The 25,274-nt window shown below is 41.2% G+C and overlaps 1 protein-coding gene across 1 annotated transcript; it reads left to right on the forward strand.

Moving 5' to 3' along the window:
* Positions 1–407: 407 nt before the first annotated feature.
* OPN5 (opsin 5) lies at positions 408–24,820 on the forward strand (the record flags this gene model as incomplete). The annotated part of the gene is made up of 7 exons (XM_082638944.1): positions 408–537; positions 4,360–4,479; positions 7,800–7,970; positions 11,259–11,593; positions 22,918–23,159; positions 24,605–24,662; positions 24,806–24,820. 7 exons carry the CDS (start codon positions 408–410, stop codon positions 24,818–24,820), a joined length of 1,071 nt encoding a protein of 356 aa, XP_082495070.1.
* Between the last annotated feature and the right edge of the window lie 454 nt (positions 24,821–25,274).

Genomic DNA, 25,274 nt, shown 5'->3' on the forward strand with positions numbered 1-25,274 from the left:
GGGAGGTGTGAGGTGTCACGAAGGGGGTGCCATGATAAAAAAATGAGATAAAGGACATCCTTGACTGTCCAGTGGTTAAGACTAGATGCTTCCGCTGCAGGGGGCACAGGTTCGATCGCTCAGGGAGCTAAGATCCAATGTGGCCAAAAAAAAAAAAGAAAAGAAATGAGATAACATAGGCTTGGCTAATCTACACATTGAAGAATTGAATATTGACATATTTGGATCATGGAAGAAAAACGTTCAAGTGTTCACCAGTTATTCATTAGAGACTCAAGCATGACTCTGGGAACGTGCTTTTCATTTTAAAGCACGGGGCGTGGTTATGAGATGGGTCGCGCTGGCTTCTTCAGTTCTGCTGTGACCTCCACGTATCTGCCTTTCAGACCCTGGCGCTGGAGGAGGGCATGGCTTTGAACCACACGGCTCCGGCCCTGGATGAGCGCCTGCCGTTCTACCTTCGGGAGGGGGATCCCTTTGCTTCCAAACTTTCCTGGGAAGCGGATTTAGTGGCTGGCTTTTACTTAACAATCATTGGTAAGTTTCCTTGCCTTTTCAGTGCAAAGGCTGCATCTAGAAAATTCATGGGCTGCTATGTTAATTTTGCACAAAGATTCCAACACTTGAGTGGATATTTTGAGATGGAGAGCGGGGGGAAGCAGGAAGAAGGGGTGACATCACAGAGTTCATACATGTTTCATAGAAACAGCTCTATTACCTCTATTATTAGGGATAAATATTCCCTCGATAATCCAAAGAAGTTTTACAGCAAAATAATTTACCTTGAGACTATATTTCATTTTGGTTGCTTTGATCGTAGGCTTGTCTACCGAATGACAAAATTAATGATCATGAGCTTATTTAAATAGAATGCTTTTACTTTTTTAAAAATACTTTTGATATAAGGATAAGAGTATAGTCTCAGAATGGACCTTAGAACTCATTTAGTTTAGCTTCTGCTTTTCACAATGGAGAGAACTCTGTCCCAATGCTGTAGTCAGGATAGATACACTGTGTTTACTTCACCTAAAGTCAAGTTCCACCATGATAGCATCACTAAGTGATTTTGATGAGAGTTGAAAAAAAATGTATGAATAATAAATGGAAGTCAGTTCAGGGTCAAAAGTTTTCCTGCCTGATCCAGAGCATGGTACATCTGCTTCCAGACTCTGGTATCCAATGTGGTGGCCACGTGTGGCTCCTGAGTCCTTGAACTGTGACTTTTCCAAATTGAGATGTGCTGTAGTATAAATAGACACCAGATACTGAAAACATAGGACCAGAAAAAATAATGTAAAATAGCTCATTAATAATTTTAAACAATCGACTACACGTCTAACCTATAACATTTGGGGCCTATTAGGTTAAATAAATATATTCTCAAAATTAATTTAGTAATATTTTTACTTTGTTTAATATGACAACCAGAAAAAATTTAAATACGTATGTGGCTCACATTTCTGGTTTCCATGACATTTCTATTGGACAGCACTAGTCTAGGTAATTAGATTCAACCACAGTACTTTTCTTACATTGAAAATCATTGTTTTAAATTTGGGTAACCAGTGTGCAGGTGGGTTATGTCTTTAGGTGTGTCTGCCTTTAATCTTTTCAGTTGTTGGGTCAAGCTTTCTCTCTCTCCTTCTCTCTTTCTCTCCCCCTCCTTCCCTCTCTCTCTTTCTCATCTACTTATTACGGGCTAAGACTTTCATTTAACCTCCTGAAATTAGCCAAACTCATTAGAAAAGTCTGGAGACCCCTCTATGGTCAGTGCTTGAGGCAAAAGGAATCCATGAAATTGAATCAGAAATTCCACTGCAAAGGGATTCCCTGGGTCCTTGGCTTTGTTATTAGTTATTATGGTACTGATTTAAATTCTGTTTCTTATCAATGGACCTCCATGTCCTTTCAAACACAAATATATATCGAGTGCCTATTCTTTGCCACTGTTTAAGTTGCTGGGAATACAGAAGTGAACAAAATGGGCAAACTACTCTCTCCCCGCACAAGGACTACCTGGTAGTAAAATCCACATTGCATTTTTATTAAACATAAGTACTTTCAATGATCAGAAAAGACAGAAAAATAGACGTCTTATAAATTGAATTTGTCGCAGTCAATTGCAAGGAATTAATTACGAAGTAGCATCTGTAACCTGACAGCTTTCTCCAGATGACACAAAATAGGGAGGACGATTAAGGGGTGAAAGGAAAATCTACAATCATATTCAAATGGGAGTGCTGCAGAGGCACCAGATAAAGAGGTCCAAAAAGAGTCCCGGAACAAAGGGAGCCTCAGATCACTCAGCGAGTTGGGGATGGGGCCAAATGTGTGTTCCAGAGCAGTCGTTCGTTCAAGATGAGGCCAGGGTCAGCTGGTGGGGGCTGGACTCATCCTCGACCCAGTCTTGGGCTTGGTGCTGTGTCTGGTTCCCTCCCTCCTGGGGATGTGCCCAGATTCCTTTTAAGGAACCAGAGTGGAATGATATTCTTGGTGAGCTTTGTTCAATACTAGAAGTCTTAGGGAAAACTGGAAGATGAAAAGATAATGTGAGTTTGTAATAGAGGAGAAATAAACTAGAGACCCATTTCCATCCTTTACTCTTTTACTAGAAATATGTAGCTCATTAACGGTCTATATACGAGATTTAAATTTTTTGTATTCATAGAAAGAGTCAAGATTTTGGTCATCAAAAAATATCCCCCTCACTTTAGCTTTTACCTTCTTAATCTTCTTTTCCTCTAACTCTCATTAAAAATAAGTTTGCATTCTCCTGATACTCCCCTACGGGAGATTGCCTGTGGGAATAATCAACATGCAGCTCGCAGAGAGTTGACTATTTTTTGATAAGCTTTGGGCACTGGGTGAAGCCTTATGAATCATTAGTAAAGATAATATAGGAAAGGAAAGATAAGAAAATCAATATTCTCAAAAGAGAAGTAAAAAGACAAAGGATGTTTAAATGAGCTTTGTGTATCAAATGCCTATGCATAGTTACTGTTTTTCTAATCTTTTTGGATACGAAGTAGAAGGCATGTGTTTATAATTTTTCTAGCCATGTTTTCACATTTTAGTTTCCCAGTGTGCCTTGTTAGCTGGTTTCCTTTAATGCGACATGGGTTTCATTTTAGTTGGTTTAGAATCTCCACCACCTCTTCTATTTTTTTCCTCCTCTGTCTTAAGAAAGCTAAAGAGGTTTAAATAGACCACGAGGCAGCACTGACTCCTGGGATTCAGAATTTCCTAAGAGCACAATGCAGTTAGTGCCTGGTGGTTTCATACCATCAGCTGAAACACACATTTTTCCCCCTTGCCCCCCCAAATGAATTGTGGTGGAGAAGTAGAAGTTAAGATAGAAAAATCTGGGTTTCTCCTGTTAATACTCTCCTTATTCCTTACTACTAAAGGCAGCTGTACCAGATTCTCATTTATACACAGCTACACTATGAAGCAAGAATTCCTGAAGAAATCTACTCTACATGTTAAGCTATGGAAGTAGGTGTATTCTTTTCTTAACTAAAGTCAGTAGGGATTGGGTCTTTTTGGATTTAAACTGGGTTTGTAAGAACTTTTGAACAGTATCATTGTAATGTCAAAGCCAGTCATTAATAAAAGGATATAAAAAATGGGAACACATTTATATCATTGTTGGTAGGTTGGTGAGTTGACGGCCACTTTCTCTCCCTTTGGTGGGAGTGGGAGAGTCCATGTTATCAATTGTCACCCACTTCCCCTTTATACCGAGTCCAGTAGCAGTGGCAGATATCCAGCGTCCATGTCCTCAGGATGCAAAAAAGTCCTGGATGTGTGTCCAGGAGATGACCCTGTCCTTGCAGGGGGTCATGCCAGCCTAATCTGGCCTCTGCTTCTCCTGAATGCTGGCCCCCCCTCAGGAGTCCACAAGAAGAGTGAAAGCACCTCATTTGGTTTGGGTCACTTCGTCTTCAGAATTTATTGATAGCCAAGGGGTTAACCCTTCTCATCAGAGGGGAGGAGTTCTATAAAGCTAATACTCTAAAAATGGCTGAGGAGATGCTCCATCCTGGGGATTAGTCCAAGAACCGACCGTGAGGATTCCCACACCCTACTGAGCTTCACTGGGAAATTAGTGGTTCTTTTCCTGGGTAAGTGCCGTTTGACAATCCCTGACTCCTATCCCTTTGGAGGTAAACCATCCCTCGCCTGTCACTCACAACTCATGCTTTTTATTTCATCTTCTTAACTTAGATTTTTATTTAGAATCCTCTCGCTACCCTCTAAATCTATGGTGTCCATTTTTTTGAAATTGAGAAGTGTTTCATATCTGAGTGAGCTCTAAATCCTAGTTTTAACAATGAAAATTTATATTTTTCCTTGTAGGGGTTCTGTCCACACTTGGAAATGGGTATGTCCTTTATATGTCTTCTAGACGAAAAAAGAAGCTGAAACCTGCGGAAATAATGACTATCAATTTAGCAATCTGTGATCTGGGGATTTCAGGTAACACAGCCATGGCATTTCTTCTTTAGGGGTTTGAAAGTCCCGTTATAAAGTCCTCACTGGCTCACAGATCACCCTACCCCCAGCTTCTTTTGCTCCTCCTTTCACAAATCATCCTTACAGTGTTTGTGGTAAGTCAGCAGAGTGTTGTTTGGCTAAAGAGGTCATCCATTTAACATAGATGGAGTCCATTCCATGTGCTGGGCATGTTAGATGCTGAGGATACAATTTGAAATGATACATGAGACTTTGGATACCTCACAGTAGAGTGGGCTAAATGATTCAGAAAACAGAAGCTTACAGACAGGATTTAGATCACTGTTTTGAGCTCTGTTACATCCCTCACTCCCTTATGGAAATCTGTTAAAATAAACATCAAGGGGGTAAGGTCTTAAGGGTAAATGATGGGTCAGAAAGGTGAGCCAAGGAAGGGGGAAGGGTTGCCCTTGTAATGACTTATTTAAGTGTGGCTTAGGGACTGACTGCAAGTATAGGAAGCTTCTAGTTCAGTGGTTCTTGACCTTGGCTGCACAAAAAAGTCACTTGGGGAACTTAAAAACAAAAACAAAACAAAAACAACTCACGGTTGGGTTTCATACCCAGAAATTTTGCTTTTAATTAGTTGAGAATGTTACCTGGGCATCAGGTTATTTAAAATTAGAATTTCCAGGTAAATTTATTGTGCAGCCAAAATTTTGAACCACTGGTTTATTTCTTGCTTCTTTGGCATCTCTGGTATCCCAGCAAGGAGGAATTGGAATAAAATTTCTCTTTAACTGTAATTCATTTTTACAAATATGAACAATTTTGGGTCAGTCACTTCCCTTTACATTCATCTATAAAATTCCAGGGTTGCTTAGATACACTCAAATATGCCTCTGGATCCCCACTTTCTGCTACACAGCGTATGGTTTTAAGTTACTAGAATTAGGGAAATTGAGTTTGAATAGAACACATCAACTCGTCTTTCCACTGGAAATCTTTTAGCAGGGTCTCATCCAAAGCATCCCTTCTAAAATGTTTCCCGGTATTTGTTTCTCTCTTCATAAGTGGATTTTTCTCCCACTACCATTCGCTGAAAACAAGTCTTGGTGATGTGTCTACTTACTGAGTCACTGTTTATTACACAGCAATGGATGTGCTGCCCTCTCACTGAGTTTGCATGATCTTGGTTATTTGGGAAGACTTTACTCAGTATGGACAGACCGAAATATCATGACCTCTTTTGGGAAATACACATGCACATTAAGAGGAAAGTGACATATCCGGCCCCTTCCTGTGAAAATAGTCGCGATATGCCTCAGAATTTGCGAGGCTGAAAAGTGACTGCCATTTTCATTTTGGCCACGCGATGGCGGTGTCGCAACATGAATGATGGCTCTCCGGTCAGCTCACCATGCTGCCCCCTAGTGGTTCTCTCACTGGTACTGAACGTAAAATGCTTGAATGAAACCTGCCATTTCAGTCACGTCCTTCCCTTATAGCCGACTGATGCTTAAGGCTGAATTAGACTAGGCTTGAATAAAAATGTCCTTAGTTGGTCAGATACATTGAAAATGCTTTCAACCAAGCAAGTCTGCTGTAGAATTGCATAAACCACCTTATTACTCTGTATATATCTTTAGAGTAATTCATCAGAAAGCATTTTCTGCCATGGGTTAGTTTTCTCTGATCAACACAGATCATTTCTTGCAACCTCTGGTTATCTCTTAAATACATTTTTTCCTTCCAATAAACCTTAAAATTTTTTATGTCTTTTTAATTTTTTTCTTGCTTCACTATATTCCATTATAAGCACCTTGAAGAAACACATCCTAGAGACCAGATGTATTTCATCTATACAACTAATATTTATTGTTTAAATATCAATGGCTCTCAATCATGTATATGTATAAGAATCACCTGGGGAGCTAAAAACACTATATTATGATGGCCCAGCCAGATAAATGAAGTCAGGTAAATTAAATCCAGATAAATTAAATCAGATTATCTGGGGGTTGGAGCTCTGGACACTGATATTTAAAATTAAGCAAAGCAAAGCAAAACAAAACAAAACTCCTCCAGTGATTTTAATGTGCAGCTGGGTTTAGAACCATTCTACCTAGTGGAGGAGGGAGAGACCTTTCCAAGAGGTTCATCAAAACCCTTTGGCATCCCGAAGGTTCTAGATGACATCCCATAGGTTCATCAAAATCTCCACTCCAGAAAGAAGCCTAAAATACCTTTTGCTGATGGATCCCAGGCACAACAGACACAAATTTTGCTCCATCGGAGTCACATTCAATTGTCTTTTTTGCTGTCTTTAGCACCCACCCAGCAGACACTCAATTCAAGCTCTGAGTTTGCTGTCTCCCCTGCCTAGAATATTTTCCCTCTAGATGTTTGCTCGAGTCCTCAACCACTGATTTAGCATCTACCTAAACATCACATGTGCAGAGAGGTCTTCCCTGATCTCCTGATATAAAACAACCATTTCTGTCTATTTCTTTCCTCTGCTTCATTTTTTTTCCCGGAACTCATCATGACCCATCATTCCATCATATTGTATCTTATATTACAAATTATTTGTTTCTTTTGCTCCCTGTACCTATTAAAAATGAATCTGTTAATCTTAATCTCCACTTTGTCCTCTGGCACCTTGTTGCATAATGGGCACTAAATAGTTCATTTGTTAAACAAAAAAGTAATTCTTTTACACTGGGTTTCCTCGCTGACAATGGGGTGTAGACCCAACAGGACAGGGAAGCTCTGATATGAGGGTGCCCAGTATAGCCAGTTAGAGTATGAGACCAGCTGTGTAGACCACTAGAGGCGATGTGTGTCTAACTTAGAAAAGCACCCAATAAATATGTGTTATTTGACTGAACTAACAGTATACCAGGTACGGGGCCCACCTGGGAGGGGTGGGGCAGGCTGGCACCTGCAGGCTGCCAATGTCAGTTACTTGGTTCTTCTAATGCATTAAGGTTGGGGAACCCTCTTTTGATAGATGGATCAGATACAGATTTTGGAAAGCTTCCTCAGCCATTTCCTTCAAAGAGGGGGAAGATTGAATGCACAGCTGGATAAGGCGGGTGCAGGGCATGAATTAAAGTAGAAGATTACTTTCTAGAAAGTAAAAAAACAAACAAACAAAACGAACTGATGAAGCCTGAAGGAATAAATAGTTTAAATCCCAGAAATCTGGGTCTGGCTGTAAACAAACTGGACCTAAGAGCACTCTGTTGTCTGCATGGGATAAAACTCAACAGCGAGTTGAGGTAGGCGAGGTAAATTTTAACTGAAGGGAACTTCCCTTGACAAGTTGCTTGGCACTCTAGTTGTAGGCAAACCGTTCACCATCATCTCTTGCTTCTGTCACCGCTGGGTGTTTGGCTGGATTGGCTGCCGCTGGTACGGATGGGCTGGATTTTTCTTCGGCTGTGGAAGTCTTATCACCATGACTGCTGTCAGCCTGGACCGGTACTTGAAAATCTGCTATTTATCGTATGGTAAGTAGGAAGGTTTCTATTCCCTGAGAGTCAAATCTAGGTGGATTGTCAAAGCGGTACATGTTTTACGCAGAGGTAATAAGGATCATGAATAACCTCAGAGACCAGGAGTATTTCTACTTAGAGCTTATCTTGTTCTAACCTATGTTTAAAGATTTGAACCTGTGTCAATGTAGGTTTCTTTAAATACTACTTCTATAGGCATGTCTGGTGTTTGGCTATGATGCTTTTAAAAGTATCATTTTTCTGTCTAAAGTGTGTAAGCTTTTACCGTGTTATGCCATACAAGCAAAAGTATGCATTTTATACATTGAAAGGATGTTGGGTCCAAGATGTTTAGCTGGTTCCCCAAGTAGTAAATATAATTGTATGGAAAGATGTTTCTGGTTCTCCTTTAGCACTCAGGATCCCTATGACTGCAGAGAAGAGGAATTCTCCTCCAGGTTAGAGAGCCGTGCCTGCAGGAAAGGACACACATACAGAAATACCGCCCAACATTCTTTTTGTGGTCTTGGTAGGTAGAAAGATGAGTAGCTAAGAGAACAGGTCAGGGGTGAGCCAGCAATAAACAAATTTTCAGAGGCTAAAGATTTTTCTTTAATGATAAACCGATTCTACATGTGAAAAATAAACTTTTCGTACTTTGGCTTCTTGGGGCTCTGGAAATCTATTGAACCCAAAAGAGAAGGATTTGGCCCTTTAAATTTAATACTGAGAACCAGGTGCAACCAGGGAATAATATTGGTTCCCACCACACTGCTTTGTTTGTTCATCTCAATCAGCTTGATTGTTGTGACCATGGGGACAGACTATGGCCTGGAGCCTGAAATGGGAAGGTTCAAGTTGACGTGACACTCTCAATGGGGTGGAATTTCTCTTTATATTTTAAAAGTTTAAGGTCCTAAATTAAAAAAACAAAAAACATGCAGGGGGTCAGGGCAGGGGAAGGGTCATGGCCCAATGTCTGCACCATCCAGGCTCACCTTTAAAAAAAATTTGCATCTCTTTTTCTAAACAGCTTAAAAATTGCAATAGAAATAGTTTGAATCAAAAATTCCAATAAAATACAAAAAATACAATTATAACTATTCTGGATGATTTCAGAGTCAATATTTTTCTATAAACTTATTTTTGGTCATATCAAAATAGATTTTAAATATAGATTTTACAGACAAAAAAGCAAAAGTTCAATTTCCTGAGAATATTTGAGGAATACTAAACCTCGATGTCTCTGCTTTTTAAATATCCTCCTGACTTTAGGCTTTGGGTCAATTAAAGAGATGATGCTACCCATCCCCAGAATCATCACAGGGCATAATTCCTATGGAATTATCAACATTCTTCTAAGGTTGATTCTCAATAGTCTAGTTTCATCACTTGATTTGTCGCACAATTAAACACTCCACACAGTGTCTTGGAATGCTGGAATTAGAAGGTCGCTTGGGGACATGTAGACCTTTTTCCCATGTAATGTGATAAACTGTTTTAAGGCATCCCTGACAGACAGCCACTTGGCCTCTTCTTGAATAATTCCAGTGACCAGTGACGGGGAGCTTACTACTGCACAAGGCAGCCCATTCTCTGATTGGTCTGCTCTCATTGTTACAATGTTATTCCTTATATTAAGACAAAACTGCCTCCCAGTAACCTCCACCCATTGGTCCTAGTTCTGACTGCTGGAGCATCACAGAACCAATCTACTAATCTACTCCCTCCTGTACTTGACAGCCTTTCACCATAACCGAATGTAAGTATAAAACACCTCACTAAGTAACCCTAACCATAAATGCTTCTACGTATGCCTATGCACATTCCTATCAATAGATATAATTATTTGTGCCAGTGTTTTCTCCATTATAATGGATAACTGAGAGCTGACAGATGTTGTGGCTACGTCATTGTTACCCCTATCTGGTGGGTCCGTGAAATTTGCATTTTATGGTACCGTATATTGGAAAAAATAGAGACAAAGGAAACAATCTGTTATATTTCTTGTTAGCGCCAAATAAGACAAACACAGGAGCAAATATTCGCGTTAGTGTAGTTCTTCATAGTTTGCAAAGGAGGCCTGGCATTGTTCATTTCAGCCGTATCAAAATCTGTAAGCAGTATGTCTTTATTTTCTCCATTTTACTGATCAGAACGCTGACGTCTGGAAAGGTTACATGAAGAGGGTCAAATACTAGAAATGATTTCTGATTTCCCAGACCTCACATGACACTAAACAGAGGCAGGCCTTGAGTCTGTGCTGAAGAAATCGTTTGGCTTTTATTAAGCATGTTTTGATATTTCTTCTCTGCTACCAAAAAGCAAGGCAGTTAGGGGTTACTTCTCTGGCCCTTTGGGTTTCAGGCAATAACCGGTACGGAGGTAATTTCCCCTGCAGGCTGAAGCCCTAGATCAGGCTGACCTGTCTTAGGTGGTTGTATTGAACTTTTGCAAATGATCACTAGCGCTTTACAGCTTTCCTTAAATGACTGCACTGTTTCTGCCTCTTGGAATTCTCTTTCGGCGAATGGAAACTAGTGCTGAAACACAGAGCTCATTTTTTGTTGTTGTTGTTTTACTGGAAATATTTTCACAGAATTTCTTTTGCAGAACATGATATGATCTACCTAGATTCCCCACTTCTCTATCTATGGCTGTGTGAATGTGACTGTCGTATTAATAACATTGGAAGATTCAAAATCTGCTCTCACCCAGTGGGGTCACCCCATAACGTCACCCCACACAGTCATGACTGTGGCACCAACACCCACTCCATGAGTGCTTAGGTGAGAGGTGCACGAGCTTTTAGGAAGAAGCATATTTTAAAGATACAGGCAGTGTCTTATCATTTCTCCCACAAAGGACTCTACCTAAGATAAACCCTTCACACATGCTTTTTTGGGCTCTATCTCTATATTCTACCAGTTGGCCTCTTGTCCTGGATAGGATCTCAAAGGTCATTCCGGATGTTTTCCCAAGATCTTCCACTGTCTTCAGCCTCCTCTCATCTTTTTTACTGTCACCTCTCCCCAGCTTTTGTCACTTCCCCCACCCAAGGCTCCCAGATGCCTAGAGAAAACCTTCCCCGTGAAATCACTTCCAGTTTTATCCTCTTGGAAAAAGGGCCCAAGCTCTGGAACTCTCTTCCCTCCACCCTACTCTCCCTCCAGCTTTGGTTACTGACCACTTCTTCCAGAATCCAATGGATTAACTCTTTGGATGTGGAATTTGACCTATGGAAGGGAGGTATCTGGGTGGAGGGTAGATTACATCCTGGTAATGCTCTTCTTCCACCTCCAGGGGTTTGGCTGAAAAGAAAGCACGCCTACATCTGCCTGGCCATCATCTGGGCCTATGCTTCCTTCTGGACCACCATGCCCTTGGTAGGTCTGGGGGACTACGCACCTGAGCCCTTCGGAACCTCGTGCACCCTGGACTGGTGGCTGGCCCAGGCCTCAGTGGGGGGCCAGATTTTCATCCTGAACATCCTCTTCTTCTGCCTCTTGCTCCCAACGGCTGTGATCGTGTTCTCCTATGTGAAGATCATTGCTAAGGTTAAGTCTTCCTCCAAAGAAGTAGCTCATTTTGACAGTCGGATCCATAGCAGCCATGTGCTGGAAATGAAACTGACCAAGGTAACTGCAGTCATAATTTACAAACATGTTTTCTAATCAATTAAAACTTCACAGGGCAAAGAGGATAGAGAATGTTGGAGGCTGGGAGAACTTCGAATGTCCACTGTTTATGGCCTTACGAACTTTGTTATTATTTATTTAAACCTTTGTAGTGTCTCTTCCCTCTGTCTCTATCTCACTCTCATTTACCCCCCCCCCACACACACAAACACACACGTCTAATATCTACCAAATTTATACAATGGATCTACTGGGGGCTTTTTCTTTCTATTGAATAGGATATCATTGCTTCTTAACATTATTTCACTAATAAGAATAATAACTTTTATGATTCATAGAATGCCTCACAGTATTTACTGTCCTGTATGGACTTTGATGGGCACGATTAGGGACATGCCTTATTAACAGGGTAAGAGCTTACCATGTCTGCTTTCCTATGGGAAACCCATCTTCACACAAGAGCAATTTCTGCGGCATTGAGTCCCTCGGCAAATGCTAGTCTCAGAGTTGGCAGCTCTTCAGATATTGTGGTGTAAGGAAAAGAGCAGACCGTTTGAAAACGGATGGGAGTTTGGATTCTATCACCGACACTTGCCAGGTTTGTGACCCAGAGATAGATACTTAACTTCTTTGAATCTCTACTTCCTCACTTGTGTAACAGGAAGAGTAACATCTGTCTCTCTGGGTTGTGGTGGGGATTCAATGAGATAAACATTTTATCCTGTCGTCGGCTGCATGGATGATGTTAAAGAAATCATAATGCCTCATGTCTCTTCTAACTTTTAGGATTTCTGGTAAGGGCTAAGGCAGTGGTCTTTACAGTTCCATCACGTTTCACCCTTATATCGAGGAAATATTTTTCAGCACATACTCTCAAACTGAGTTTTTAATATTAGCACACCCTAGTTTCCATCTTATATTTGAAAGATAAAAATAAATGTAGATTGAAGTTCTAATCATTCTTCTGGTGTCCCAATCCATCATGTTGACTGATACCCACCTTCAAGTGTCCTCACAGCCTACCCTGGAGACCACTGGCCTTAGGGACCAGGAGTAACACAGTTCCCTCCAGACCACAGATGGCTACCTACTAAGTCAGGACTTTTGTCCTAGTAATAGTTTTCTCTCCAAATTTCAGATTTTTAGATGTTGTGCAAGGACTTCTTGGTTGCACAGTGAGAGCTAGAGGTTCTGGTTCCTTTACTCCCTAAACTCCACATTTGAGTAGAAGAAAGTTTGAAGTTTTCATCACTCTAAATCTATACTGATCACCTAAAAATGGAGCCATTCTACCTGGACAAATATGCAGCATCAGGAATCATGATCAACTTCTAGCTTACAATTGGCTGTTATGTAGGAAAAATACTTCCATAAATTCAGGATCATGAATTAAGTTCTTCATTTCTAGCTCTTCCTTTAGCTCCTGTCTGTGATGTAAAAAACAAACTAATGCCAATACATTAATCCAAGTTAAATGTGGATTCCATTTCATCCAAATCCTATTCAGTACCAAGTACTGTTCTAGGAACTAGGTGAATGCAACCGAGCTAAAAGTGTTTGTGTTCAATAGTTCGTGGAAGTATGCCCAGGGAACCACGTGATGTCTGTCACATGGGTATGGGATCTCAGTTGCAGTTCTGTAGTGTGGCATGCCATGAAGCTGCCGAGATGTCGTATGATGTCCTCTCCTCTTCCCATCCCCCAAGGTTACTGGCCTTGAGATGCTTGGCTGGTCTTAAGCAGTGAGTCTGGGTCCTCCTACCCATGAGGCCCTTCTCCCGTTTCTCTGAGGCAATCACTCATCATCCTCTCTCCTGTTAGTTGAATTCCTCAACTCAGCCCACTCACAGCCAGCTTTTACCAATACCCTAGCATCTGGTTCTTTGTGTATTCTTGAGGGTGGGCAGCTCATTAGTCAGAGCTTCTAAAGCTCATTACACATACATGGGGAAGCTCAGCATATACCATTTAATTTGATGCGTAGTTTTTTTGTTTGTTTTTATTAAAAAATTTTATTTTATATTGGGGTATAGTTGATTAACAATGTTGTGTTAGTTTCAGGTATAGAGCAAAGTGATTCAGTTATACATATAAGTGTATCTATTCTTTTTCAAATTCTTTTCCCATTTAGATTATAGAGTTTTGAGCAGAGTCCCCTGTGCTATACAGTAAGTCCTTGTTGGTTATCTATTTTAAATACAGTAGCGTGTATATGTCAATCCCAAACTTGATCTGTTACCAAATAGTCAGGCTCACCCAGACCAGATTAACCAAAGCGATGTTAAAGGAAAAGTGTAGGCATATATGTGTATGATTTTACTTTATATATGTCTTCTAACATGTATTCTCATTATATTATATATGATATCTATATTATGTTACATCTTAACTTCATTTGTATATATAAAACCTATATTAAAATAACCTAAACATACAATGCTTCTAATTATTGACATTTGTGAAAAATATTTAAGTCAAAATTCAACCTACGTTGAAAAATAAACAGAACTTTCTATTGTGGCACCTTCTGTTCTAAATTTAAACTATTTTCAATTACTAGTTAATTTTGATTTTTTTTGTACTGAGTAAAAATAAGTAGAAAAACCTTCATGGGCCTTTTCATAGTCTTAGAAGCCTTGTCCTCCATTCAACTACCTCTCAGGATTGGCACTTTGCTTGTTCATTTGATGCTTCTGATCTTCAGAATGTCCTGGTCTAAAAGCTTATTAAAGGCCACCTCATTGGATTATGGGATCAAAATAATTCATTTCTTTGTGTACTCTAATTATTTCTAGGTAGGTTATTATCTGGGCCTGCATTTTGCCAGTCTGACCTTGTCAACTTAAAAATTGATGTTCCAGCTATAAACCTTTCTCCACATTGTAATTTCCTTCTGATTAATTTAAAAATGGTTTTGCTAGACTTTTTTATAGCAGGCTGAAATTTCACAGACTACAGAAATTGCAGAGGTGTGCAAAAGCAAAAAAGCCTTACAGAAACCAAAAAAAAGGAAAGAAAAAACCCTTTCTCTTTGTATTCCTATGACTCAGTATAATCTCATTTTTATGCCGGCATTTGACCTTGTAAAACAAACAACATGACACAATCAGGGTAAATTCAGTTGAATTGGGTTTTCCTCCTCTTCCTAGGCTCTGTGTAAGTTCAGGGAGGTCTTTATAACTGCACGGGACCAGTGGGTGGGGGCATCTGGTTTGGTTGTTGTCATTTATTGACCCTGGTATTGCTGAGATAGTTAAGGTTGCCTCTGGCCTCAGGCATCCATTGTCATGGGTCACTGTGCATCTTTCTTGTTTCAGCTATAAGGCCTCTTTAGGCTCACTGGATATTCCAGGTACTTCCCCATCTTTCTTCGGCAACCCATTGGGTGGATGTCAAGACCTTGGCTGGCACCCTGGGAAGTGAGGCACAAGCTGTCTGCTTGTGCAAATGCATTGAGAGTCTACTGCTCCCCCAACCCCTTCCCTGGCCCCCTGTGCTCGGCTCAGTGGAGTATTTTCAGGACAGCTTCTCAAGGTCAGTGACCAGCTCCTCTGATGTCCTCCCTTGCCTTTGGGCTGTAGGCCCTTGACGCACTGTGGGCTCTTGTATCCACGTACGTCCCTTTAACTTGTCCACACTGTACACTGAATGCCTCTAGTCTTGCACATCTCTGGCTGCAGATACTCAAACATCATTTTTGTCACACTCAAAACCCTCTATTTCAACTATTTCCTCTCTTGTAAGTTTCGAATTTCTATTTTGAAACTCAGAAGCTGAGAAACGAATGTTTTACTTCTTCGGCACTTCTGCTTGTGAAAACCTTCATACCAATGCAGTGGACACTCTTGCTGCTGCTATGATGAGGGGGAAGGTGGAGTAACAGGAAGGAAATACCAGAAGTTTCTATTAATTTTTCCGTATATTACTATGCTGTGCATATTGGTACTTCATATTTATTCATTCAGCACACATAGCTCACCTACAATGTCCCGGGGCTATAGTTAGTATCCAGATCCTGTGGACATCTGGGTTTCTCTTCATTTCTCTTATTTCTACCAGGAAACCTTCCCAATCCCTCCTGCTTTGTTGAAGTCCCTCTGCTATGGGCCACCAGGGCACTTGGCATATCCCCTTTTCTGAATGACACATCTTTGTGGCTCTTTTTGCAAGATAGTAGCTGGATGAGGGCAAGTGCTGTTTGCTCTGGCTCCCCAGGGCCCAACACCTGCTAGATGCTTAATCAGGATTGCTGGGATGACACATAATTGAATATACTATGTTAACCTAATCACCTTGATCAGTGTTAACTGGTCCCTTGACCCCCAGCTTGAGGGCCTCTGTCTGTTTTATACCTGCAGAGGCATTTTTGTTTTGCTTTGTTCTGTTGATTGTGAAGTCTTTTTAAAACTCATTAATGTAAATCTCTGCTTCCTTCAAAAGACTCCCCTCCAGCATCGGTCATTGAATGTTATTTATCTTTGGGGGTTCAGATTCAGAGAACCCCCATGTGGACTCTGAGGGCAGTTAATGGGAAAGCAGAACTGTATTCCTTTTTTTTGAACCAATTTATTAATTGCTTTCCTCTGGTTCTTCTTACTTGTTCTTAGCTTCAATGTTACTTTCCAGAGAAGCATTCTCCAAATTGAATTCAAGTCCTCCTATTAAAATGTCCTCCTATTAACATTTGCCTTGTAGAACTTGTCACAATTTTTAGTTAATTTACAATTACCTACTTACTTCTGTGATTATTTGTTCCATGTCTGTCTTTACCACTAGTCAATAAGGCCCACAGGGGTAACAACCATATCTTTCTGTTCACTTTGTGTCCCCAGAACCTAATACAATGCCTCAAACATATACAGATATATTTGTTGAAGGGAAGAATTTCAAATTATGGGTCAGTGCCAGTTTTGCCACTTGCCCACTGAGAAATCTCACAAAGCTGACATTTATTATTTGTTTTGGCTGACAGTGGCTGAAACCTTTTCCAGGTCTGAAATTTCCATGTTGAGAAATTGTCAACATTTTATGTCTTGCTGGGGAGCAGCAGGGTAGAAACAATGTTTCTGTGCAAAGATGGCCTCTTGACTTAAAAGATACACAAAGACAAGTTATTGATTTTCCAAGATTCCCCTGTGGCTAGAGTGCAGCTATGACCCTAGGCTCCAGCTATGGTCGCCTGTCTCAGAAACTAGTGACACCTGGTGAAGGCCAGGGAGATTGCTCCCAAGGACACGGCTACAGCAGCAGGAGTTTGTGTATCAGAACCAGTCCAGGTCATAGTTTGGGGTATCATTTCTGTTGGCTTGGCCCCAATTCTCAGTTGAGCATTCCCAGTGATGCTCTGTCCTAACCAGTGCATTCCTTTCCTGTCTCACTCAGCTAAAGTCCATTTCTGTTGCTTACAACTCAAAACACAGATGCATAGAGTGACATGACCTAATTTGCAGCCTCTCCTTCCAATCACAGCTTTCGCTTGTTTATGGAGTAGTGGTATTCTAAGATTTGAGAAAACTGCAACTGGGAAGTGCAGAATTCTTCTCTTTCTTCCACTCCTTTAAAAAAATTTTTTTTAACTTATTTTTTGGCTGCGTTGGGTGTTCGTTGCGGTGCGCAGGCTTCTCATTGCAGTGGCTTCTCTTGTTGTGGGGCATGGGCTCTAGGCGCGTGGGCTTCAGTAGTTGTGGCACTCGGGCTCAGTAGTTGTGGCATGCGGGCTCTAGAGTGCAGGCTCAGTGGTTGTGGCGCACGGGCTTAGTTGCTCCTTGGCATGTGGGATCTTCCTCGACCAGGGCTCAAACCCGTGTCCCCTGCATTGGCAGGCAGGTTCATAACCACTGTGCCACCAGGGAGGTCCCTACTCCTTTTTAAAAAATATATAAATTAACATTTCTTAGTCGGATCACAACCAGGGCACCAAAGCTCTCAGAAATTTTTCATCAGTGTATGAAGGTGGGTCTGAGACAGTTGGCCTTTGTTGTCATTCTGCTGGTAAAATAGAAGGAAGGAGGAAACTCAAACTAGATGTGTTTGGAGTTGTCGCATTACTTAATTTCTTAAAGGTGGTGTGAAAGCGAAATATCGCTACCCCTCTTTCTATATAGATGAGGAAACAGAGGGCCGAGGAAGGTAGGTCACAGTTGTCCAGCTCCCCACCTTCCTCCTTGTCACTGGCAGCATCACTCAATGACAGGCTGCCCGCACGTGGAGGGTCGTAGTCTTACAATTGGCATTTATCATTGCCATCTTTTATTACCGTTTTCCCCTCTAGTTGGGAACAAATCCATATACTTGCTGGCTGGAGCCAAGAGAGAAAAACCACATCTATCTGATCCTGCCTGTGTTCCTACCAACTGTACGTTCTCTGTAGGCAGGTGGGACCTTCTACTGCCCTGGCTCTCAATGCACAGATGTGGTGATCTCTCTCCTTGTGCCCTTATCTCATCCCAGCCACTGAAATATCTTTGTTATCAGTAGTCTAGCTGGTTCTGGGGTGTGATTCAGCCTCGTCATTGGTGGGGAATTTATTCCATCTCTTTGGCTCTGATTTTAAGCCTTCACTTCCACATCCAGTCCTCTCCTCATCTATTTCATTATCCAAGGTAGCAGGCAGCTTCAAATGTTGGCTGAAGTCTTACTTATATCTGGGCAAAGGAGTCTGGTGGAAGGAACTGAAGGGGCATATCTTAGAGAGAGATTCTGTCTCCCTTACAGTGGTCAGTAGAACTGAACCAAGATTGGAATCCAAACCTGAATATCTCCATGTCAGACTTCCCCACTATTCCACGCGGCCTCTGCACACAGACGAGATAGGACTTCCTTTTTTGGAAAACTTCTCTGCTGTAATGGTTCAGATGTATTGGGCCCAGAGGCAGCGCCTTATAGAACTTCTTCATCCCTATTCTATTCTTGCTTTAATTGGTTAATTCACTGGAATTGACCCATTGTGGGCAGTATTGCTTACGTGACACTTGATGCCAGCTTGAACCGTGCAGCTGAAATGTATTTCTTGGTCCTCTGCAGCAAGATATTCTAAAAATCAACAGGGCTGCAAATGTGTGATTCTTTTGTAGAAGCTAAACATGTATTCTGTGAATTTCCTCCCACAAAAACTGTCTAGTTTAAGAATTTGAAGTTTTACTCCTTTTCCAGTGAGCCAAAAGGCAGTGATAAAAATGAAGCAATTAAAAAAATAAACAACTTAGAAGAAATTGATGGGTACAGGTGCCTGTATTGGAATTGGTTTAAGGATGTCTGGAAGAGAAATTTTGGAAAATAGAAATGAGGACACACTTAGAAATGTGGAAAGTGAAGGACAGAGTGATGGGAAGATTAAACGTGCTCCAACTTGAGTAGAAAGTTCTGGAAAAACTGAATGTCGCATGAAAGTTTTGCAAAGTTTTGTAGTCTCTCTTAAAAATAGCTTTAATATTTCAAAGTTTAATATTTTGTGGAGTTTATTTAACATGAGAAGCTTGTAGAAAATGACTGTGCCTCATATTAACTTTGTATTCACTTCAAAAACATAAGTAACATTATGCAGTACTTCGAGATCTAAGCTTTTATCCCTCTTTCTGCTTTAAACTTGATTTCTAGTCATTCAATTTGAAGTATTTATCTTTATTCTAATCCCAGAAAAAACACTCGGATTCATTTGCTACGTATTTAAAAACCTTGGTATAATTTAATTCTCTTCTGTCCTTTTAAAAAGGATAACAAAATGCAAATGTTTTAAGTCCTTACTGTTCCCCATTATACACCCCCATAAAAAGAGAAAATATGTAAAACGTAGAAAATATTATGGACTAAGTGCTAATCTATTTTTTGTCAATGACTTTGGCAGCAACACAGAAAACAGCTTTTGAGATACTGTGAAATTATCTTATGACTCACCAAAGGAGAAAGGATGGAGCTATGTTAAGTTCCCAGACATCTGCTAGAGCAAGCTTTATTTATATCGTTATTGTTTATTTGAGGATTTAGAAAAAAATACGACCCTCACTGTGAGCTTTGAGGCATCCACTCCATTTACAAACAAAAGTCACACAGACCAAACCAAATGCTGTTTCTCCTGGGTAAGCCTCTGAGGAAAGATGGAAAGGCAAGTAAGCAGGAGAGCTGCATGTGTGCATCAGGCCTGCTCTATAACTGCTGAGCTCAGGTGAGAATTTTAGCTCAGGACCCTAACTCGGGACTTCAGGACATGCAGGAGATCTGGGCTCATTTGATTCACCTCTTTGGCATTTAGATTCTCTATTTGCAAAATGGAGCACAATGGTTACTGTTGAGGGTTTTCTCTGCTACAGTTAATATTGAAAGATGATCCTTGAACTTTTTGGGTAGAACTTTAGAATCTGAGACTTTCAGGTAGATTTCTCATGCTTCCTTCTTGACACAGCCCACACATATGGGGTTCCCAGGGCAAGCACACCCTACTGGCAGGCCATTCCACAGGTCAGGTAGACTGAGGGGTACGGATCATTTCCTGCCTGCAATAACTCTGCTCCCACAAAAGCATATTGAAATGCACATGCACACAAATGACTTTGTTATGGGAAAAACTCTTCCAGTTGAAGTTCAAAAACAATAAAGTATGTGCAAATATTGTTGCTTTAACTACTATTAATAAAATATTTGGTGTCTCATTCCTCATCCTTGATCCTCCACACCAGCTTGACGCTGCTGACCTTGATGCTGGGAGCTGTTATTTTACATTTTACTTCTTTTTTTTTTTTTTTTTTTTTTTTTTTTGCGGTACGCGGGCCTCTCACTGTTGTGGCCTCTCCCATTACGGAGCACAGGCTCCGGATGCGCAGGCCCAGTGGCCATGGCTCATGGGCCCAGCCGCTCCGCGGCATGTGGGATCTTCCCAGACTGGAGCACAAACCCGTGTCCCCTACATTGGCAGGCGGACTCTCAACCACTGCGCCACCAGGGAAGCCCCATTTTACTTCTTAAATTAGGGGATGGGGGCTGTGAAAGGAAGTGGCTCCTGGCCTCAGATATCTCCAGCCTCTAATCCTCCCAGGCCTTTAGGTAACTCAAAAGGAAGGCTGACTTTTCCTAAAACTGCCCTATAAAATCCCAAGGTGGGTCTGATTATGCTTGTTCTAGTCATGTGTCCATCCCTGCTCCTAGGATTGTAGCCAGGGGCATGCAGTCCTCTGGTCAGACTTGGCTCTTGTGATTCCTGAGATGCCAACTCCATAAAAGATTATACAAGGCAGAAGGGTTTCTGGCAAAGCTAAGGCTGAAGGTATACTGGGAAGAGGAAAATAAATACAAACAAACAACACCAGATCTCCATCACACAGAGGGCAAATTTGAATACAGTTTCATTATTTATCTTCCTGAAAGAATAATCTAGTAGATGATGGTATTAAGGATGCTTTGAAGTTAGTTCACTCTCTCTCAACCGGGGCTTAAAATAGCTCGCATGTAAAAGAAAACCGGAAGCTTGGACTTCCTTTGCAAATCTCAGTACTCTAATTAAGACCCCTCTTGTTTCTTGTTCATACAGTCGCCTAAACAAACCTGCTCAGAATGGAAAGTCTAGGTGTGCCGGCATTGTGCCCACTTTGTTCATTCTTTTATCCTCAACACAAACACGTAGGAGATGCTCAATCATGATTGCCGGTTGAATGAATAAACAATGACTTTTCTGCCTCCGATTTTTCCCAGCTGCATTTTATTCTACAGGTTAATCTTCCTAAACGTGGTTCTCCTATGTCTCCTGCTCAAAAACCTACTCGTGCTTTCAGGCATATGGAATTAAGAGCAAGCTCAGTAATGTGTTATACAGAGCCCTGAATACGTGGATGTTATCTTTCTTCCAGGCTCGTCTCCCTTGGTTGCTTTCTCATATGTCAAAGTGAATTGCTTACTAGTTCCTACACAAACCTCACACATACCTGTCTTTACCTTTGCTTGTGCTGGTCTCACTTGCCTTTATTTCCATTCGCCAGCGTGTAGGTTATACGCCACGTTCCTCATGAGACTGTTCTTACTTTGCTCCATAGCATGTGATTTTGTCTTCCTCTGAGCTGGCACTTAAACCATCTTCAGCTTTGTCACGTAGTTGTTTGTGCTCTAGAGGGATACAACCCAGGTACGAAGGTGTGCAGGTGTCTCCAGAGCACCTACACAGTGTCTCACGCAAAGCACTTGCTAGAAAAAGATTTGTTGAATTCAAGTGGGATAATCTATAGGGTCAGATTACATTCTTTTTAAAAAAATAAATAAATTTATTTATTTATTTATTTTTGGCTGCGTTGGGTCTTTGTTGCTGCGCACGGGCTTTCTCTAGTTGCGGCGAGCGGGGGCTACTCTTCGTTGCGGTGCGCGGGCTTCTCACTGAGGTGGCTTCTCTTGTTGTGGAGCACAGGCTCTAGGCACACGGGCTTCAGTAGTTGTGGCACGCAGGCTCAGTAGTTGTGGTGCACGGGTTTAGTTGCTCCACGACATGTTGGATCTTCCCGGACCAGGGCTCAAACCCGTGTCCCCTGCCTTGGCAGGCAGATTCTTAACCACTGTGCCACCAGGGAAGTCCCAGACTACATTCTTAAAGAGACTGAATGGCAGATGGTGAGAAACTAGTCAGGATGCTTTAAACCCTATCTCTAACTATTCTTTGGTCTGAAAGTTAAGAGGCTTCTAAAGGTGAATATCATTTGGTGAGAGAGAAAAGCACTTTCTGGAAAAGTCTCGCTTTATACAACTGTGTCACTTTGGTTCAAGCTCGATGACTCTCTTTTGCCTTGTAGCTAGTGAATTTCCACCATCTGAGCCTCAAACTTGAGAAAAACTTGAGAAAAACTTGAGCCAAAGGAAATTACATTTCATAGAAATCTCTGAAGAAACTTCCTATTAGAATTTCAAACAAAAGCAGAGTTTCTAAGTTTCCTGAGGCAAATAAGGGTGATTTAAAATTTCATCAAGGTGTATATATTCTCCATCTAGTTTTTAAGTGAATGTGCATTGAGAAGTCTGGAAATTTCCAGCTCACAGATGTCCTTTTAGCATGATTTTCCTGCTCCATGTAGGCACAATCTGATACCTTTTATAGGGTTAAATTTCGGGTCTTTGGGTACATTCAAATTCTGGAGTGGAGAATGGATAAGATGTGGTGAATGGGATAAGAATTGTCATAACTTCTTCTGGCTGAACATCTCAGAGATCCATATGAAATGAATCCTACTGGCAAGATAAATGAAAACACGATAGACAGAGTTTCTTGGGTGTAAATAGGCTGCCTGTTCCTCCCCCCACACCCATCGTTTCCACCAAGTGCCTCGATTTTGTTCTCTGTCGCTTTCCCTTACCAGGTAGCGATGTTGATTTGTGCTGGCTTCCTGATCGCCTGGATTCCTTACGCAGTGGTCTCCGTGTGGTCCGCTTTTGGAAGGCCAGACTCCATCCCCATACAACTCTCCGTGGTGCCAACCCTCCTGGCAAAATCAGCAGCAGTGTACAACCCCATCATTTACCAGGTCATCGATTACAAATTTGCCTGTTGCCAAACTGGTGGTTTGAAAGCCACCAAGAAGAAATCTTTGGAAGACTTCAGGTAAAATTTCTGAAGCTGCAAATGAATGATACCCTCTCTGTTTCAAAATCCCACAGGGTTCAAGCCACCGGGAATGCTGCCCTCTTAGGGTTAGAGCTCATCACTTAGGATTAGTGCTAGGAGGACTTTACTTTCTGTTCACCAGAATTCCTGAAATCAAGTAATCAGATATATAGGAGTTGGACAACAGGAGTAGAGGGTGGGAAAAGTGATTCTGCTTTTTATTGTAGAGCAGCCAAGATACGGAGCCACGCCCATTTGAGCATCCACCCTGTATCACTCTTCCTTACTGGAACCAAATCCACTTCACTCCAAGAGTTACTGTGCCACATGGCATTGATCCAAAGTTAAGTTTTCACAACAGAAAAAATTCTCTTGTTTGGGACATTTCTACCATTAGCTAAGATATAGGATTTGGACAGGCAAAGGAAGGGGAGAAGGGGAGATGACGTTTTTACTCTGCCAGTTTCTTTATTTTCACAGCAAGACCCATATTATACTCCTTCTCTTTGTCAGGTGAGGAAATGGAGGTTCAAGCAAGGTGAAGGTCTGTTGGGTTTCAGAGCTCAAGCATGTTGACCCATAACTATATCTACTTGCTTTAAACTGATATTCACTCGAGTTCAACCACATTCTAAAAGATCTACATTTTTAATGTTAGCACTTATTACCATTTTATGCTATGACTACTGTGTCCTCTGGACCCCATCTGCAGAAATTTGGATTTAATTGGTTTGGATTAGGCCTGAACATTAGCTGTTTGGTTGGTTACCTCTCCCAGATGATTCACATACACAGCCATGGTTGAAAGCCAGTGAACCAGAGTCTGGGAAAGGAAGACGTTGACATTGCAGCACGTGGAGTCATAGGCCTTTTACCCCACCTACCTAGAGACCAATGAGGCTACCCATCACCAGTGACAGGTGACCCAGACTTCAGATGCAAGGCCAATCTTAGGTGCAATAGAAATGTTCAAAAGAGCTGGTGGTGCACAGTGAAGGCCTGAGGCATTCCACATTCCTAGTATTTTAGTAAAGATAAAGAACAAAGAAGAAAAAAGCCCCAGACTCTGGCATTGCTTGTAATCAAGCCTCCTCTGACCACATTAGTTGGGTGAGTCACAGGGCCCAACTGAGTGGTAGGTTGGTGTGCAGAGAATTTTGTCCTAGAGGACAGGAAACTCACTAGGGCACAGGAAATGTGCTCTAAACCAGTGGCTTGTTTTTGGAAAGCTCTGCCCAAGGAATTTCCTGACTTTGAATATTCTAAATTGAATTATTATTTTCCATCTCTTTTTAATTCAAGTTTTGTGCATATAATCTTCATGGTACTCAAGTTTGACATGCTATACATATATATCTTTGTGTATATATCTGTGTGTGTATGTACATATATAGTGTATTATATATATATATTAAATTGCATCTTTCTTCTCCTATATCCAGGCTGCACACTGTAACCACAGTCAGGAAGTCTTCTGCTGTGCTGGAAATCCATCAAGAGGTATGAAGTTGGACACGGCATTACTCATGGACACAATTATTCACTTATTTGCTTCTTCACTGCTGTAAATGTTTGATTGTGACCACACTTTTATCTTGATATTATATTTTTATATTTTGTACCCTCTCCCTCTTTTTCTTTAGGCCAAGATTTGCTAGGAAATTCCAGTGGCCAAATGGAAACTGGATGATAGGTTATTACTTCAAGGAATATTACTAGAATGAGCCTCCCTGGAATTTTTTTCTTTTTAATTCTATTTTAAAACCTATTGTCATGGTACATAGTGTGAAGTCTGAGGTATTAAGAAAAATGTTTAAAAGTTTTATTTATTAGGGCATATTTAATTTCATTACATCATCATTATTATTTCTTAATGTAGGGCCAGGGAGGCCGTTTCTGGGGCTTATTTAGGTGGGTGATCATGGAGACAGGGTGTTGGACCACAGGCTCTTTGACTGGGAGATGCTCCTGATTCTTGTAGCCTCTCTCTTCTCATGCAGACAGAGGGTCACACTCTAATGGTAGTGATGCCACAAAGTAGTCGTCTAGGGAAATCAATTTTGTCTTAAATCCCTAAATGGAAAACTCTCTTGTATCTCAGAATTTGAGGAC

This window comes from Mesoplodon mirus (assembly GCF_964341445.2).
Source record: "Mesoplodon mirus genome assembly, chromosome: 12".
NCBI classification, from domain to species: Eukaryota; Metazoa; Chordata; class Mammalia; order Artiodactyla; family Ziphiidae; genus Mesoplodon; species Mesoplodon mirus.